At 46.7% G+C, this 17,544-nt stretch overlaps 1 protein-coding gene across 1 annotated transcript in view; it reads right to left on the bottom strand.

Annotated features, from left to right (window-relative positions):
• LOC311223026 (discoidin, CUB and LCCL domain-containing protein 1) overlaps positions 1–14,603 on the bottom strand; it is a 116,244-nt gene extending 101,641 nt beyond the window's left edge. Inside the window, exons 1-2 of the mRNA XM_084307719.1 lie at positions 14,454–14,603; positions 2,366–2,587 (exon numbers count right to left, since the gene is read on the bottom strand). Of these exons, the coding sequence (XP_084163845.1) occupies positions 2,366–2,587; positions 14,454–14,565 (334 nt within the window). The 5' untranslated portion in view covers positions 14,566–14,603. The remainder of the gene's footprint in view (positions 1–2,365; positions 2,588–14,453) is intronic.
• Positions 14,604–17,544: the final 2,941 nt, after the last annotated feature.

Raw genomic sequence — 17,544 nt, 5'->3', positions numbered from 1 at the left:
CCAGAGTCTTCAGGGTATTCTTGTTTACCAGAGAGGAGATCCGGTACAAGAATCGAGTTCGTTGGTTGACTTTTTTTATTACATTGGATGCCATTTTGTCACAGGAAAGATTTGCCTCTAGGATGGAACCCAGGTAGGTAATATCTTCTTTCCTTGTGACAATATTGTCACCCACTGTAACTGAGAAGCCGTCGGTCTTGCTGAGTTTGTTATTTGAACCGAAGAGAATGGACTCTGTTTTGCCCATGTGTAATGATAGTTTGTTATCAGCGAGCCATATGCAGAGACACACACTCACACAGACACCCAGACATACACACTCACAGGCACACACACAGGCACACACACACACACACACACACACACACACACACACACACACACACACACACACACACACACACACACACACACACACACACAGACACACGCACACACGGCAAGTCCCACTTCTGCTTCTCGGTCTTCATGAACTAACTACTGTAGTAAAAGTACAACCCCCCCCCCCCCCCCTCCTCCACCCACCAGTGACCACTCGGTAACCTAGCAACCGTGTGAAACACGAGAGCACCCACAGACACGACCAGATACAGAGGATCAGTCTGGCTTCACTGTGTGGTTTCCTGTCGTCCTGTCACGGCTATCGTGTGACTGAGACAGGAACGCAGTGTGGCGCAGACCGGCGAGACTCGGGGAGTGAACCCTGAAAGATCACGAGGTAGGAGCTGCGGAATCCGCTAATAAAAACAATATAATAAGCGGTGTGTCGTCAGACCCGCGTGCCCTTAAAGGAACACACTCCAACATTTTGGGAAATTTGCTTACCGTCTTCTCCACAGAGAGACAAGAAGATAGATACCCAGTTTCCTCTCTGTGCGTTCAGTAGAAAGCTATCTGGCTGCACGTTAGCCTAGTGAAACCGGCAGACCACTATACCAAGAGGTGAATTCACTTCTAAGTAATGGGTCTGGATGCCTTTTAACACTTTCCGTGCTGGAGGGCGGGTGCCCCAGAACCCTGTTGCGTGCCAGCATCCACTTCAATGATAGAGCGCTCATATTTGCGAATGCATAAACTACATCTTAAATTATGGCTATGTGTATAATCTGGCCGTCGCAACATTGTCGAAACGGATTGTTTTTTTAATCGGTTCATTTCCGTTTTATACCATTTTGAAAAACTCTATTTTTTTTAAGTTTCAGGAAAATATAAAGATTCTGTGATAATCGCCCTTTACTGGAATATTCTGGAATACACAAAAAAAAAATTCGGCCTATTTATGAATAGTTTTCAAATAAACGCTAGATTATCGATAGTATATGTGTACTTATGCACGCTATAGAAGCGGGCTGAAAAATCTATTATCTCATTTCCTGATCAGCACACACACACACACACACACACACACACGCACACACACACACATAGGGCACACGTTGATATCTCTGTGAAAAAAGCTCTGATTATCCTAAGACTGGTAAAATAGATTCCTTACCTCAGATCAGATGTTCTCCAAAAAGATTATTCCAATTCCTGATCGCCATTCCAAATATCGATCGCGTTTATTGATCCAACGCTGGGTACTGGAAATATGTATTCCACGCTGTTCTGAGGCTCCACAATGAGTCTGATCGTCTCGGGTGACTTGCCTGAGAAGTAAAATGTGGAAGCAGGATTCCCCCCCCCCCCCCCATGCGTTTCATTCAATCCATTCCAAAGGGGTGCAGTACCACAGGGAGAGACGATAGGGGGCGGTATTTTCCCAATGGAGCTCAGAGAGAGTTTGCAGTGGTAATGTGAGGCTAGATTGATGAAATATGAATTCAAATCGCTAATAAAAAAAAAACTAGATCTCTCGTCGTTGGCACTGAACGGTCGACATGAACAAACGAGATATCTCATCGTTGGCACTCAAAGTGTTAAGGGGAGTGAGTTTACTTGCAGTACCGCTACGTGCCACAGTCACTTCACAACACATGAAGTCCATCGCGACTGTGGATATACTCGCGGTACCTCCGTTACACTAGCTTAGCACAATGAATGGAAGCGGACCTGACTGGTTAGCCTAGGCACCTCTCCCCCGAAGGCTACCCGGTCATGTCCGCTTCCATCCATTGTGCTAAGCTAGTGTAACATGCAGCCAGATAGCTTTCTACTGAATGCACAGAGAGGAAACTGGTATCCATCTGGTATCCAACAGACAGACAGACAGACAGACAGACAGACAGACAGACACACACACAGACAGACAGACAGACAGACAGACAGACAGACAGACAGACAGACAGACAGACAGACAGACACACACACAGACAGACAGACAGACAGACAGACAGACAGACAGACAGACACACAGACATCTTACCCAGACCCGGTGCCCCGTTGCTAGCTGTGACCACCAGAGAGCCGTTGCTGCAGCCGGGACTGCTCTCGATGTCCAAGTCCCCGAACAGGAGACGCAGCGTCCGTCCCCGAGAGACGCGTATCGTCCACTCGCACAGAGTGCCCGCGGGGTAGGTGCCCGGGTAGTTCCGAGAGGCCACGGTGCCGCTCTCGGTGCCCAGCACCGTATGCCCGCAGCCATGACCTAAAACACAGAGCAACCTTATAATTAGGGGTGTAAAGGTAGTAAGGTACACGTATCCGTATCGAACCGTTTCAGTGTACCGTACCGTACCGAACGGCTGTGTACCGAACGAATACAATGGTATGTTAACCACTAACGACCGCCCACCGGGGGCTGTTTTTTTCCCACAATCTAATATAATTATTATTAAAATAAATTACAAGTCGATTATTAATTTCAATATAGAATATTCGTTGACAGCCCTACAAGTACAATTAGTTACTGCACACTACATCACCCCTGAGTGGAACATGGAAAGCCAGACTTTCCCCCACTGTACCGAAAATCTGTACCGAACTGTGGCTTCAAAACCGAGGTACGTACCGAACCGTGGTTCTTGTGTACCGTTACACCCCTAGTTATAATAATAATAATACATTCGATTTATATAGCTCTTTTACGGTGCTAAAAGACACTTTACAATGTAAGCAACAAAAGACGGAACAAAACAAAACCAAGAACAGTTAATGGTCGAAAGCAATGAGTGAAAATGTGGGTTTTGAGGGCTGTTTTAAAGCTGGGGAGGGCGTTCCAGAGGGAGGGGGCGGCCGCAGCAAAAGACCTGTCGCCCCCCCAGGTCCTGAGTCTGGTCTTGATGGGAGTCAGTAGGCTGGCATCAGCAGACCTGAGGCGACGGGTAGGGGTGTGGTGATGGAGGAGGGAGGAGAGGTAGGGGTGTGGTGATGGAGGAGAGGAGAGGTAGGGGTGTGGTGATGGAGGAGGGAGGAGAGGTAGGGGTGTGGTGATGGAGGAGGGAGGAGAGGTAGGGGTGTGGCTGGTGATGGAGGAGGGAGGAGAGGTAGGGGTGTGGTGATGGAGGAGGGAGGAGAGGTAGGGGTGTGGTGATGGAGGAGGGAGGAGAGGTAGGGGTGTGGCTGGTGATGGAGGAGAGAGGAGAGGTAGGGGTGTGGTGATGGAGGAGGGAGGAGAGGTAGGGGTGTGGTGATGGAGGAGGGAGGAGAGGTAGGGGTGTGGTGATGGAGGAGGGAGGAGAGGTAGGGGTGTGGCTGGTGATGGAGGAGGGAGGAGAGGTAGGGGTGTGGTGATGGAGGAGAGGTAGGGGTGTGGTGACTGGTGATGGAGGAGGGAGGAGAGGTAGGGGTGTGGTGATGGAGGAGGGAGGAGAGGTAGGGGTGTGGTGATGGAGGAGGGAGGAGAGGTAGGGGTGTGGTGATGGAGGAGAGAGGAGAGATAGGGGTGTGGTGATGGAGGAGGGAGGAGAGGTAGGGGTGTGGTGATGGAGGAGGGAGGAGAGGTAGGGGTGTGGTGATGGAGGAGGGAGGAGAGGTAGGGGTGTCGTGATGGAGGAGGGAGGAGAGGTAGGGGTGTGGTGATGGAGGAGGGAGGAGAGGTAGGGGTGTGGTGATGGAGGAGGGAGGAGAGATAGGGGTGTGGTGATGGAGGAGGGAGGAGAGGTAGGGGTGTGGTGATGGAGGAGAGGAGAGGTAGGGGTGTGGTGATGGAGGAGGGAGGAGAGGTAGGGGTGTGGTGATGGAGGAGGGAGGAGAGGTAGGGGTGTGGTGATGGAGGAGGGAGGAGAGGTAGGGGTGTGGCTGGTGATGGAGGAGGGAGGAGAGGTAGGGGTGTGGTGATGGAGGAGAGGTAGGGGTGTGGTGATGGAGGAGGGAGGAGAGGTAGGGGTGTGGCTGGTGATGGAGGAGAGAGGAGAGGTAGGGGTGTGGTGATGGAGGAGAGAGGAGAGGTAGGGTGTGGTGATGGAGGAGAGAGGAGAGGTAGGGGTGTGGTGATGGAGGAGGGAGGAGATGTAGGGGTGTGGTGATGGAGGAGGGAGGAGAGGTAGGGGTGTGGTGATGGAGGAGGGAGGAGAGGTAGGGGTGTGGTGATGGAGGAGGGAGGAGAGGTAGGGGTGTGGTGATGGAGGAGAGGTAGGGGTGTGGTGATGGAGGAGGGAGGAGAGGTAGGGGTGTGGTGATGGAGGAGAGGTAGGGGTGTCGTGATGGAGGAGAGAGGAGAGGTAGGGGTGTCGTGATGGAGGAGGGAGGAGAGGTAGGGGTGTGGTGATGGAGGAGGGAGGAGAGGTAGGGGTGTGGTGATGGAGGAGGGAGGAGAGGTAGGGGTGTGGTGATGGAGGAAGGAGGAGAGGTAGGGGTGTCGTGATGGAGGAGGGAGGAGAGGTAGGGGTGTGGTGATGGAGGAGGGAGGAGAGGTAGGGGTGTGGTGATGGAGGAGGGAGGAGAGGTAGGGGTGTGGTGATGGAGGAGGGAGGAGAGGTAGGGGTGTGGTGATGGAGGAGGGAGGAGAGGTAGGGGTGTGGTGATGGAGGAGGGAGGAGAGAGGTAGGGGTGTGGTGATGGAGGAGAGGAGGAGAGGTAGGGGTTTGGTGATGGAGGAGTATGACTTACTACCATAGTCTGTACACCTGTATCACTGTACATATTAATACTACAACTCTGTACATACATCTGATTAGCACTATTAATCAGTAGTACTCATTCATATATCTTATCCCCTGTTTAATCACCTGTACATTGTATATTACTATTGTACTTTACTGTTACATTTGCACTCAGGTTAGATGCCAAACGTATTTCCGTTGTACTGTACTTGTGCTGTATGATGACAAACAATAGATTTGAATCTAATCTAATAAACACACAAATAGCAAATATGTGACGGCTATTCAATTTCAGTAAATTCTTGACTCCGTGGGCAGAGTAAGGAGAGCTCCATGTGGTGCGTAGGTGTGAGAAGTGACTGTGGAGGTACTACAGCACAGAGTCATCAGCGTAGGCTGAGAGCAGCTGCAGCTGGTGGGATGGTCCCGAGTCACCGCCACTCGTTACCGTGGTTCATCATTAATGATGTTACTACGCAGGGGTGTAAAAAGTACCCAGAAATTATACTTAAGTGAAAGTATGGGTACCGTCTCAAAATCGTACTCAAGTAAAAAAATTAAAAAAAGTATCTGGCTAAAAACACACTTGAGTAAAAGTAAAAAAGTTTCTACTTTTAAATGTACTTAAGTACTAAAAAGTTAAAGTAAAAACTTTTTTTCTGACTGTCTATTTCTTTTATAGCAGGTGTTTAATCAAAGATCCCCGCTTTCTAGTCTTGCACAAGGACCAATCAGCATGGGTATGGGAGGGTTCCTTTTCCATTGATGGGGATTTGATTGGCTGTTTTTAAATAAAGCGCAGCCGCAGGATTAATAACATTAACGTTAGTTCGGCCAGAGAAAGAAATATACTAATTAAAATAGTTGGACCTGCGAGATTTTTACTTTGTACTGTGTAGGTCTGCATTTTAAATGTAAGGAGTAAAAAGTTTGTTTTTTCTCTCTGAAATGTAATTGAGTAAAAGTACAAGTATACAAACCTAATAATACTTGAGTAAAGTACAAATCCCCAAAAACAGTACTCAAGTATTGTAACAATTACTACGGTTCTTTACACCCCACTAGCGGGGTGCTCGAGGAGCTCTGTCGACCACGGGGCTCCTCTCCGGCAGAGGTGAACGGAGGGAGGCTCCTCTGAGCGCGCTCAGAAGAACAGGGGGTGAACGGAGGGAGTCTCAGGGGGTTGTTTACAGTCTCGGGATCGTGTAACCGTGAGATGACCCAAAGCAAACCGGTGGCTAGGGAACTCCCCGGCGCCAGCCACGGTGGTGCAAACTACCGTGTGTACACACCGGGATGTACATTCACATTTACATGTAGTCATTTAGCTGAATGCTTTTATCCAAAGCGACTTACAAGTTCTGTACGACAAGTCAGCAGGAAAGGCACAACTCTTTCAGCTGAGTAACAACGTTCATCAAACAGTGCTGAAACTTGTTGCAGTGTTGAGTGCATAGTAGTAAAGACATAATAGTATAGTAGGTAGGTAGTAATATAGACAAGGAAGATTAATTAGTGGAAGACAGTAAGACAGTTTTTTTTCCTTCTTTTTCTTTCATTTCAGATATTGATTGAAGAAGTGTGTTTTTCAGTCGACGGCAAAAGATTGGTTGTGTTTCGGCTGTCCTGACTGCCTATTCTTTAATTGGAGCCGAAGAGTGCTGCCGAGTGCTTCCGCGTTTTCCCTGATTGGCTGCGACACGCCCCGCGGCAGCCGCAGAGCGGAGCAGCAGAGCTTGCGGCATTATGTAGCCGTAATCCCTGATGTTTTTCATTCGACGCTTAGCTCAACTGGTATGCCGCCGTGCTGTGGAGCCTGCGGTGCGGTTGGTCACAAGTTCGAATCACTTCAATTTTTTCCCCCCGCTATAAACCTGCATTCTTCCGCTGGTTAAGTTTAGGCATTCTTTCGGAGTTGGTTAAGGTTAGGGTTAAGTTAAGGTTAGGCATTATTTCGGAGTTGGTTAAGGTTAGGGTTAAGTTAAGGTTAGGGAGGGTTAAGGTTAGGCATTCTTTCGGAGTTGGTTAAGGTTAGGGTTAAGGTTAGGCATTACTTCGGAGTTGGTTAAGGTTAGGGTTAAGTTAAGGTTAGGGAGGGTTAAGGTTAGGCATTATTTCGGAGTTGGTTAAGGTTAGGGTTTGTCACAGAGAATGCCTGTCTGTCTTTCTTGACGTGGAGGATGCAGCTTATTTCCGCACTGCCGCTCTCTCGCGCTGCTGCGGTCACATGGCCAATCAGAGAAACGCGACGCACTCTTCCGCTGGGAATAAGCTACACGCGTCCTGACTGTGGTGGGGAGTTCGATATACATTTTAAGTAGAGGAAGGTTTATAAGGAAGTGTCGATCAAGTAAAAAGCTTTGATTTCATTAATATTCCTTTATCTGACTCTATCCCGAATTTCCCCAAGGGGATCAATAAAGGAATATCGTATCTCGTCTTATCCAACTTTCCAGTCTGCAAAGAAACAACAACAAAAACAACTTGGGTCTCAAAGAAGAAACTCTATGGAGAAAAACTTATTTTTCCTTCAATGGGATTTAACCTTACATACTCCTGATAATAATAATTATTATTATTAATTTCTTCAATTTATATAGTGCCTTTCAAGGAACCCAAGGCACTTAACACATTGGTTGCCAACAACGAGATTTCTCGTTATTTCTCGCCATGCGTTGGTTGCCAATAACGAGATTTCTCGTTATTTAATCGTTATTTCTTTTATTAGCGATATCCATTCATTTTTCATCTGTCCAGCCTGACGTTATCATTGAGAATGGCTCTGAGCTCGAAAAGGGCAAATAACGCCCCCTATCGTCTCCCGGATGGTAATGCACATCATTGGATTGGATTGAGTAAAAAAGTGCATCAGAGAAAAACTCCGGTCCAGGGTTTCCCCATCTCTGGCAAGCAGTGTCTGTTACCAGATTCACTGGGGAGGCTCGGAGCAGCTTTCGATTATGCGTTTTGGACACATAACGCTGGATCAATAAACGCGATCAATATTTGGAATGACGATCAGGAATTGGATTAATCTTTTTGCAGAACATCTGATCTGAGGTAAGGACTCTATGTTACCAGTTTTGGGTTAATCAGTTAATCAGTGTGTGTGTGTGTGTGTGTGTGTGTGGCGTTAGGTGCTGAGCGTGGCACGAATAAATGATTTTTCAGCCCGCTTTTGTATCGTGCATAAGAACACAAATACTCTCGATGATCTAGCGTTTATTTGAAAACGATTCATAAATCAGCCGGAAAATGACAACGTGTTTTGTGTATTCCAGTAAATGGCTATTATCGCGGAATCATTTTTTCTTTCTAGAAATCTCCAAAACTATACTCGTATTCAAAACGGTATAAAACGGAAATGTACTGATGAAAAAACAATACGTTTCGTACATGTTGACTGCAAGCAAGTCATTGATAAGCGACGGGTGTATTAGACAGATTTAAGATATCGTTTTTTTTTAATATAAAATTTTTTAGCATTTTTACAGCTTTTCTTGGTCACGCAGGACCGACAGAGGAGAGGGCGAACGGGAGGAGAGGTGGGGAGGACATGCGACAAATAACGTCGGGTGCTGGGATCGAACCCGGGTCGGCCGCGTAGGTGCGCGAGGCACTATGGTATGCGCCACGAGGGCGCCCCGATTTAAGATATAGTTTAATCGCTCACAAATGTGCTCGTCCTCCCATTGATTAACGTGCTGGCATCCAAGCGATAAATCGTCATATCCGGCTAGCACACAATGTGTGAGCAAGGGGGACAAACTAAGGGGAAGGAGATCAGAGGGACATATACCTCTTATCATATAAAGAGGGAGACAAACTAAGGGGAAGGAAATCAGAGGGACATATACCTCTTATCATATAAAGAGGGAGACAAACTAAGGGGAAGGAAATCAGAGGGACAGTTGGGTAAAGGAGGGACGTCAGGCAGAGGGGTTAATACATTTGGTGAAGAGATTTGAGTAGTGATTTGAAGGAGTCCAAGGTCGTAGAGTTGCGGATCGGTGTTTGCTGTGACTAAGTAGTACTGGAAGTAGAGAAAAACACAAATGTTTAGCGAGACACATCCTCAAGAGCCCCCGCGGTCACATGTGGATGAATCAGTGGCTCTGCGTGGGTCGCAGAGGTTAGGCAGCGCGGGGGCGGGAGGAGGAAGGGGGTCACGACCCCTACTAGACTCTCCTGGAAAAAAAGGAAACCGGCGATGATTTCCGAGAATGGTCAGAAACCTGCTCAAAAGGGCACACCGAGTGCACACACACCGCACGCACACACACCAAACGCACACACACCGAGCGCACACACAGAGCGTGCGCACACCGAACGCACGTCCTACCCACGACTCGGCTGCCATATAAGGAAGCTGAGGGCTGAGTGGGAGGAATCTGGTGGAGAGCCTCCTGCACCAGCCTTCTCCTCCTCCCACCTGGCAGCTATTCGTCTGGGCCTCGCTCTCTCTCTGTGTCTCTCTCTCTCTCTGTGTGTCTCTCTCTCTCTGTGTGTCTCTCTCTCTTTTGCTCTATCTCTGTGTCTCTCTCTCTGTCTCTCTTTCTGTGTGTGTCTCTCTCTCTGTCTCTCTCTCTCTGTGTGTCTCTCTCTGTCTCTCTCTGTGTCTCTCTGTGTGTGTCTCTCTCTCTGTGTGCGTGTGTCTCTATCTGTGTGTGTGTGTGTGTGTGTCTCTGTCTCTCTCTCTCTGTGTGTGTCTCTCTCTCTGTGTCTCTCTGTGTCTCTCTCAAATTCAAATTCAAATAGGCTTTATTGGCATGAAATATTAACATACTTATTGCCAAAGCAAGTTCAACATACAAACAATAACATATATATTAAGCAATAAAATACCATAATATTAGTAATAACAGTAAAGACAATCAACAGAAACATATTCAATTACAAAATAATCATTCAATCGGGTAGTCATTTTACAGATGTAGCCACCCAGATACATGTATTTACAAAGCTTGTTCTCTTGTTGTATGACAACAAGTACTCATACAAGTTCCTTGGGGTACACCTGAACAATAAACTGGACTGGTCGGACAACACAGAGGCCCTCTACAGGAAGGGACAGAGCAGGCTGTTCTTCCTGAGGAGACTCAGGTCCTTCAATGTGTGCAACAAACTGCTGCAGTCTTTTTACCAGTCTGTTGTGGCCAGCATCCTCTTCTATGCTGTGGCATGCTGGGGAGGCTACATCAACTCAAGGGACACCAACAAGCTCAACAAGCTGGTGAGGAAGGCTAGCTCCGTGGTGGGAGTCGAGCTACCTAGACTTGAGGTGATGGTAGAGAGGGGGATGATAAGGAAGCTGGATGCCATCATGGAGAACCCCTACCACCCCCTCTACGACGAGCTAGTCAAGATGAGAAGCTCGTTCAGCCACAGACTCATCCCCCCCCGACACTCAACTAACCGCCTCGGACAGTCCTTCATACCAGCGGCCATCAGGCTCCACAACAGTGGGCAGCGACTAGCAGCCTCCAGGCCCCACAACAGGGGGCAGCGACAGCGACTGCTACCAGACATTGACCTGGGACTTATAGGAACCCAAGGGGGACAAAGTAGACTACCCTGGTACTTTGATTAATGTATACTCGGTAGATAGTAAATTATAACACTACCTCATGCATACTGCACCTCATGTGACACTGTGAATAATGTGAATATTCCTCAGCTAGTCAGATAGTAAATTATATTGACCATATTGATCAAATTGTTTACACTGCCTGTGTTGTCTTTTACTACCTGTATACTGTGTTGTTTTACTACCTGTACCCCTCCCCCCTCCCCCCCATGCTGCTATGATGCCTGAATTTCCCCAAGGGGATCAATAAAGGAATATCTTATCTTATCTTATCTAACCATCTACATATTTTGCAGCTAATGCTGTACACTGACGTCTCTCTCTGTCTCTGTGTGTGTCTCTCTCTCTGTGTCTCTGTGTGTGTGTGTGTGTCTCTCTATCTCTCTCTGTGTGTCTCTCTCTCTCTTTGTCTCTCTGTGTGTGTGTCTCTCTCTCTCTCTCTCTCTCTCTCTCTCTCTCTCTCTCTCTCTGTGTGTGTGTGTGTGTGTCTCTGTGTCTCTCTCTCTCTCTGTGTCTCCGTGTGTGTGTGTGTGTGTGTGTGTGTGTGTGTGTGTGTGTGTGTGTCTCTGTCTCTCTCTCTCTGTGTGTGTGTGTCTCTCTCTCTCTCTCTCTCTCTGTGTGTGTGTGTCTGGCTCTCTCTCTCTCTCTCTCTCTCTCACTGTGTGTCTCTGTGTGTGTGTGTGTGTGTGTGTGTGTGTGTGTGTGTGTGTGTGTGTGTGTGTGTGTGTGTGTGTGTGTGTGTCTCTCTCTGTGTGTGTCTCTATCTCTGTGTGTGTGTGTCTCTCTGTCTCTCTCTCCGTGTGTGTGTGTCTCTCTCTCTTTGTCTGTGTGTGTGTGTGTGTGAGTGTGTGTGTGTGTGTGTGTGTGTGTGTGTGTGTGTGTGTGTGTGTGTGTGTGTGTGTGTGTGTGTGTGTGTGTGTGTGTGTGTGTGTGTGTGTGTGTGTGTGTGTGTGTGTGTGTGTGTGTCTGGCTCTCTCTCTCACTGTGTGTCTCTCTCTTTCTCTCTCTCTCTGTGTCTCTCACTCTTTGTCTCTGTGTGTGTGTGTGTGTGTCTCTCTCTCTATGTGTGTGTGTGTATCTCTCTGTCTCTCCCTCTGTGTCTCTCTCTCTGTGTGTCTCTCTCTCTCTCTACCTCTCTCTCTCTTAACTCCACAGACTCTTAGCCGTTGACCCCCCTCCCTGTGTCCCCCAGGATTCCCTGGAAATGCCACAGCGACATGCTGTCGCCATGGGCAACAGAGCGTGGATCTGTGTCACCTTCCGGTGGGGGGGCCACAGGGACAGCATTCCTTGTATTGCCTGGGATGTTTGGGAGGGGGGGTCGGAGGGGGGGGGGGGGGGGGGGGTTAGTAGTGCCTGAACTCCGTGCTCCGTCCAGTCAGGATCAATAAGTGTCTTCAATGTTTAGAGATGAGAACTGATCAACGTTCCCGACGATTAAAACAATGCTTCTGCTTCTTACTCCGGTTTAGCAACAACTCTTTAGTCGAAGGCACTGTGTTTTTTTTAATCAGCATTTGAGTTTTGAAAGTGCAGCAGGTGGAAAGTAACTTTTAAGTAGGTAATTTTACTCAAGGGGGACCCTGAACAAGACGAAAGTCTTTCTCTGGTCTGCATCCCCTCAACAATTGTGTGTATTGAGCCGTACTGTATTGTACCCATTCTGCAATCTGTTAATAACGTTTTCGATCAATCAATCAATCAAGTACTGTACTTAAGTACAATTCCGAGCGACTTGTACTTTACGTGACTGTTTTCATTTTAGGGAAATTACTAGAGTACTTTTTACGCCACTACATTTATCTGAAAGCGTCAGTTACTAGTTACTTTGAAGTAAAAGATTTTGCATAAAAAAAAAAACATGGCAAAAATGTATGAAGATTGTATACTTTCACATTTGAAGCCTGTCAAGTTCAAGAGGACGTAATCAGAGCAGCATAACTGGACCACATACCATTTTAACATCACTCACCTTTAATCAGAGCAGCATAACTGGACCACATACCACTTTAACATAACCTTTAATCAGAGCAGCATAACTGGACCACAGATCACTTTAACACAACATAATTTATAGAGGTCAACGGACCGAGAATTGAACGCTCCCAAGCACCGGAATACACAAACATCACGTAGAACGCATACTTTTACTTTAGATACTTAAGTCCATAATTCAATAGCATTAGCAAATACTCCTCTACTTGTACTTAAGTAGAATTTCAATGGATGACTTTTACTTTTACCAGAGTACTAATTTATCTGGGTATTTCTACTTGTACTTCATTAAGTAAAGAAACCGTGTACTTCTTCCACCCCTGCGAAAGTGTAGATCTATATAATATGAGAATAGAATAGCGATGGAGTCCAGCTGAGTGGGGCGGGGGGGGGCGGGGGGGGTACGTGGGGTGGCAGAGAGACAGTCAATCGACACTCCTCCTCGAACAACAACAGTTTTTACATCCAGGGCAGGTTTGGCGGCAGGTTCCTACAGGTCGACGCTGGCAGACGGGATGCTCACCTGTGCAACCTGTCACTACAGTGTCGTTACATACTGTCGTGTCAATCACTGCGTTGCAACACCGAATTCCCTCACGATCACGGTATATAAAGACTGAAATGTTTATTGTTTTTTCCCCTCCCCCCCCCCCCCCCCCCCGCCGTAGGCTTACAAATATCCTTCGCTTTCAAGGAACCCAGGGCACTTAACAGCAGGGGGGACAAACTAAGGGGAAGGAAATCAGGGACACCTCTATCATATAAAGAGGGAGACAGACTAAGGGGAAGGTAATCGGAGGGACATACACCTCTATCATATAAAGAGGGAGACAGACTAAGGGGAAGGTAATCAGAGGGACAGTTGGGTAAAGGAGGGAGGTCAGGCAGTGCAACCTGTCACCACAGTGTCATATACCGTTGTGTCAATCACTGCGTGGCGACACCTTCCCTCACGATCACGGTATACTATATAAGACTGAAATGTTTATTGTTTTTTTCCTCCCCCACTGTAGGCTTGCACATATCCGTCGCTTTTCGCTTCTTTCCCAATCATTGCCGGGTGATTCAGGAGACATAATTGACCCCCGGACTTAGTCATCTTCATTTCTCGAAGATGCAGATCAACAAAAACCCATGTGGTCTGTAGGGTCATTGCTGTCATCGTCTGGGGAGTAACAATCTGTTATTACAAGCATCCGTCTGTGTTTATATGGTCACCGTGATTCATATTGACCGCGTCTCTGCTTATGAAACACTGTCTGGCCGTGGCTGTTGTTGTGGAGAAACTGAAAGGTGTGCCTATAAGCTCAACTCTGTAGGTAAACAAAAGCCAGGGAGCAGGAATGCCATGCCACCCACCACAGTTGACCTTTAAACCTACAATTTGATTTCTGGGTTCATTGCCGATGGTTCTTCGAAAAGAGGACATTTATCACTTGTAACTTTGGGGTGTTATCTTTGGCTACTCTTGAAGTAGTAGGAGGAATCCTAAATATTTATAGTTGGTAATGCAGCCATACTGTCATGATGTATGATGTATATCAATTATACTGAAGGGTATAGGCCCACAGTGGGGTATAATGACTATGATACAGTAACATAACATAATATAATATAACAAAACATAACATAACACAACATAACCATGATACAATGACATATTAAAGCATAAACCGAACAGAAAATAGAGGGATTTATTTCAGTAGGCTGAATGATTCCTCTGTGAAATAGAAAATAAATAGCTATACAATGTATTTAATGATTACTATGCATCTATACATCTTCAGTTCACGTGGTTCAAACAATAACCCAGAGTGAAGCAGTGCAGTCAGTGGTGTCAGAATTAAACTTTTTAAGTATAGATGTCAACAAAACAACGTGCTGCTTACCCTCTTGACCGTGGACGGATAATAAAACCAGACTAATAACACTGATCCAGACGCTGGCAGCAGAAACAACCTTCACAGCAGCATCCTTGATGTGTTCACACTTTGCGAGCATGATTTTCTGAAGTTCTACTACGCAGAAAGCAAGGTGCAACAAGCCCACCGACCGACGGCTGCTGGAGTTTCTTCTGTACAAGAGAGAGCTGTTAAGTATTCAATATTTACTATTGGGGGCGGGACCGTCGAGTCGGTCCCCCATTGGCTCCCCGCGTGTGTCAATCTGAGCATTTCAAACATTCCATGCCCATATAAGGAAGGCGCTGCTAGGTGACGGCTGATCTGAGGTCAGTCGGTTGGTGGCTATAATGCGTTGTTGTCACCCAACTAAAACTGCATAAACTGATCCAGGACCGTATTTGTTAAGACAAATCCAAGTGATTAGCGTATAGCAAGCATTTTAGTCTGTATCTATCTATCTATCTATCTATCTAGTGTCAATATAGTGTAAACTGCCCCCCCCCCCCGTGTAGATTACTTTAATGAATGAATGAATGAATGAATGAAAACTTTATTTAACAGATTGCAGAATGGGTACAATACAGTACGGCTCAATACATACAATTGTTAAGGGGATGCAGACCTGAGAAAGACGTTTGTCTTGTTTCCATCAGGGTCCCCCATTAATCCACACTTCAGTCCAATAAATAATCCCAGGGGATCCGTTATTCAAATAAAACATGTAACCCCCGTCCCCCGACCTAGGAGACTTGACACACACCTACATTTCGTTTACTAAAAATAAACTGTAAAATCCTGCCACCCTCTGGTGAAATGTGCGCAACAACAAAAATAAAGCGACTCGTCTTGTGCGTGTGGGCCCCATAGATATATATAGAACACTAGATAGCTGCCTTACAGTATAGCAGTACAGTACAGCTCAATACATACAATTGTTAAGGGGATGCAGACCAGAGAAAGACTTTCGTCTCGTTTACATCAGGGTCCCCCATTTTCAATTAATCATAATATGACATACATACACATGACATACAGATATACAGTACTGCTACATCTATACATTTATGACATACCAGATTTTCAAATACAGTACTGTTTGTGATACAAAAAGAGTCCAGAAAAGAGAGTATATACATTTGACGTATAAACTGTACATTGGAGGTGGTTGGGTGGGGGGGTGGGTAGGAGGGGTGGGGGGGACACACTGTACAAGCAAAACTGTACATTGGAATATTGACAAAACCATACTTGGTCATTTACTGTACATTGGAGGGGGTTGGGTTAGGACATTTACTGGAGCCAGTTTCGAATTGCAGTCTCCCGTAGGTGCTCTTTGAGAGTGGTTTTGGAAGTGGGTAGTGATTCACATTCCTTTACAACTTTGGGTAGGGCGTTCCACATTGATGTGGCATAATTGCGAAACGTACGTGTTTAGTCCCTTGTTTGAGCCGAATCTGGGTTTAACATGATTTGTGGAGCTCCCTCTGGTGTTGTGATTGTGGTATTCACTGACCTTTGGGAAGTATTTTGACATGTACATGGGTACCTTGGTCGTGTAGTGTATCTTGTAGACCAGGCCCATTGCAAGTTGCTGTACTCTGTCGTCTACTCTAAGCCATCCTAGGTCGTCAAAGTGGGCAGGGGTGAGGTGGGTTCTAGGAGTAAGGTCAAGCAGTAGTCTGACCAGTTTGTTTTGAGATGTTTGTAATTTTGTTTTCAGTGCCTTTGAGGTGCTTTGGTACTATGAGGTGCAAGCATAGTCGTAGTACCCTTGAATGAGTGCTCCTGCCAGAGTCTTCAGGGTATTCTTGTTTACCAGAGAGGAGATCCGGTACAAGAATCGAGTTTGTTGGTTGACTTTTTTTATTACATTGGATGCCATTTTGTCACAGGAAAGATTAGCCTCTAGGATGGAACCCAGGTACGTCATTTCATCTTTCCTTGTGACAATATTGTCACCCACTGTAACTGAGAAGCCGTCGGTCTTGCTGAGTTTGTTATTTGAACCGAAGAGAATGGACTCTGTTTTGCCCATGTGTAATGATAGTTAGTTATCAGCGAGCCATATGCAGATTTTGCCTAGTTCCGAGCTGAGGGCTTTTTCAACCTGTAACTTGTTCTTTCAGAGACCAGCAGGGCTGAGTCTTCCGCAAACAGGAACAAGTTGCAGTCACAAGCTGACGACATGTCATTTGCATAAATTAGGAACAGTAGCGGTCCTAGTATGCTTCCTTGTGGAACACCACAGCTCACTGGGAGGGGGGGGGGGGGGGGGGGGTAGGGTACCGTTTACCTCCACCATCTGTTCTCTCCCCTCCAGGTAGGATTGCATCCAGCTCACTGATAGACTATCAAAACCAATTGCTTTTAGCTTGTCAATCAGAATGGTGTGATTGACAGTGTCGAAGGCCTTTTGTAGGTCCAGCATGACCATGCCGCAGTATTTGCCCGCGTCCACCTCTTGTTTGATGTGGTCGTTTAAATAGAGAAGGGATGTGTCAGTGGAGTGGGATGTTCTGAAGCCAGATTAGAATTCGGATTAGATTTTTTTCTAATGTGGTGAATCAATAATGATAATAAAAAATGTAAATTACAACAACTACTGACACGACACAATTATTTACAGGACTCGTCAAGCATTTCACGCTATAAGTGATATTTATTATATTTATAAAAGTGATATTACATTTTTTGCATTTCAACCTTTTTCCAATCCGTGACACATACACGCACGCACGCACGCACGCACACACACACACACACACACACAGTCACACACACACGCACACACACACGCACACACACACACACACTCACACACACACACAGGGAGCTCGCGCCCTCCTCTCACATAAGAGCAGTTGGACAGATTTAACACACATCGCGTGCGAGCAGAGCGCTTCTCGTGACAGCAGCAGCGGCAGCGGGAGCAGAGCGCGTCTCGTGACAGCAGCAGCGGCAGCGGCACAGATGCCGACGCTGCCTTCACTGCAGCAGGAAGTGGATCTGAAGCGGCACGGCGCATGCTCTAGCAGTGTGGCTCTCTCTACCAGGCAGCGAAGGATGTATTATTATT

This window comes from Notolepis coatsorum, assembly GCF_963971535.1.
Source record: "Notolepis coatsorum genome assembly, chromosome: 2".
NCBI classification, from domain to species: Eukaryota; Metazoa; Chordata; class Actinopteri; order Aulopiformes; family Paralepididae; genus Notolepis; species Notolepis coatsorum.
The sequence above is the reverse complement of the archived record's forward strand: the minus strand, read 5'-3'. Positions and strand labels throughout refer to the sequence as shown.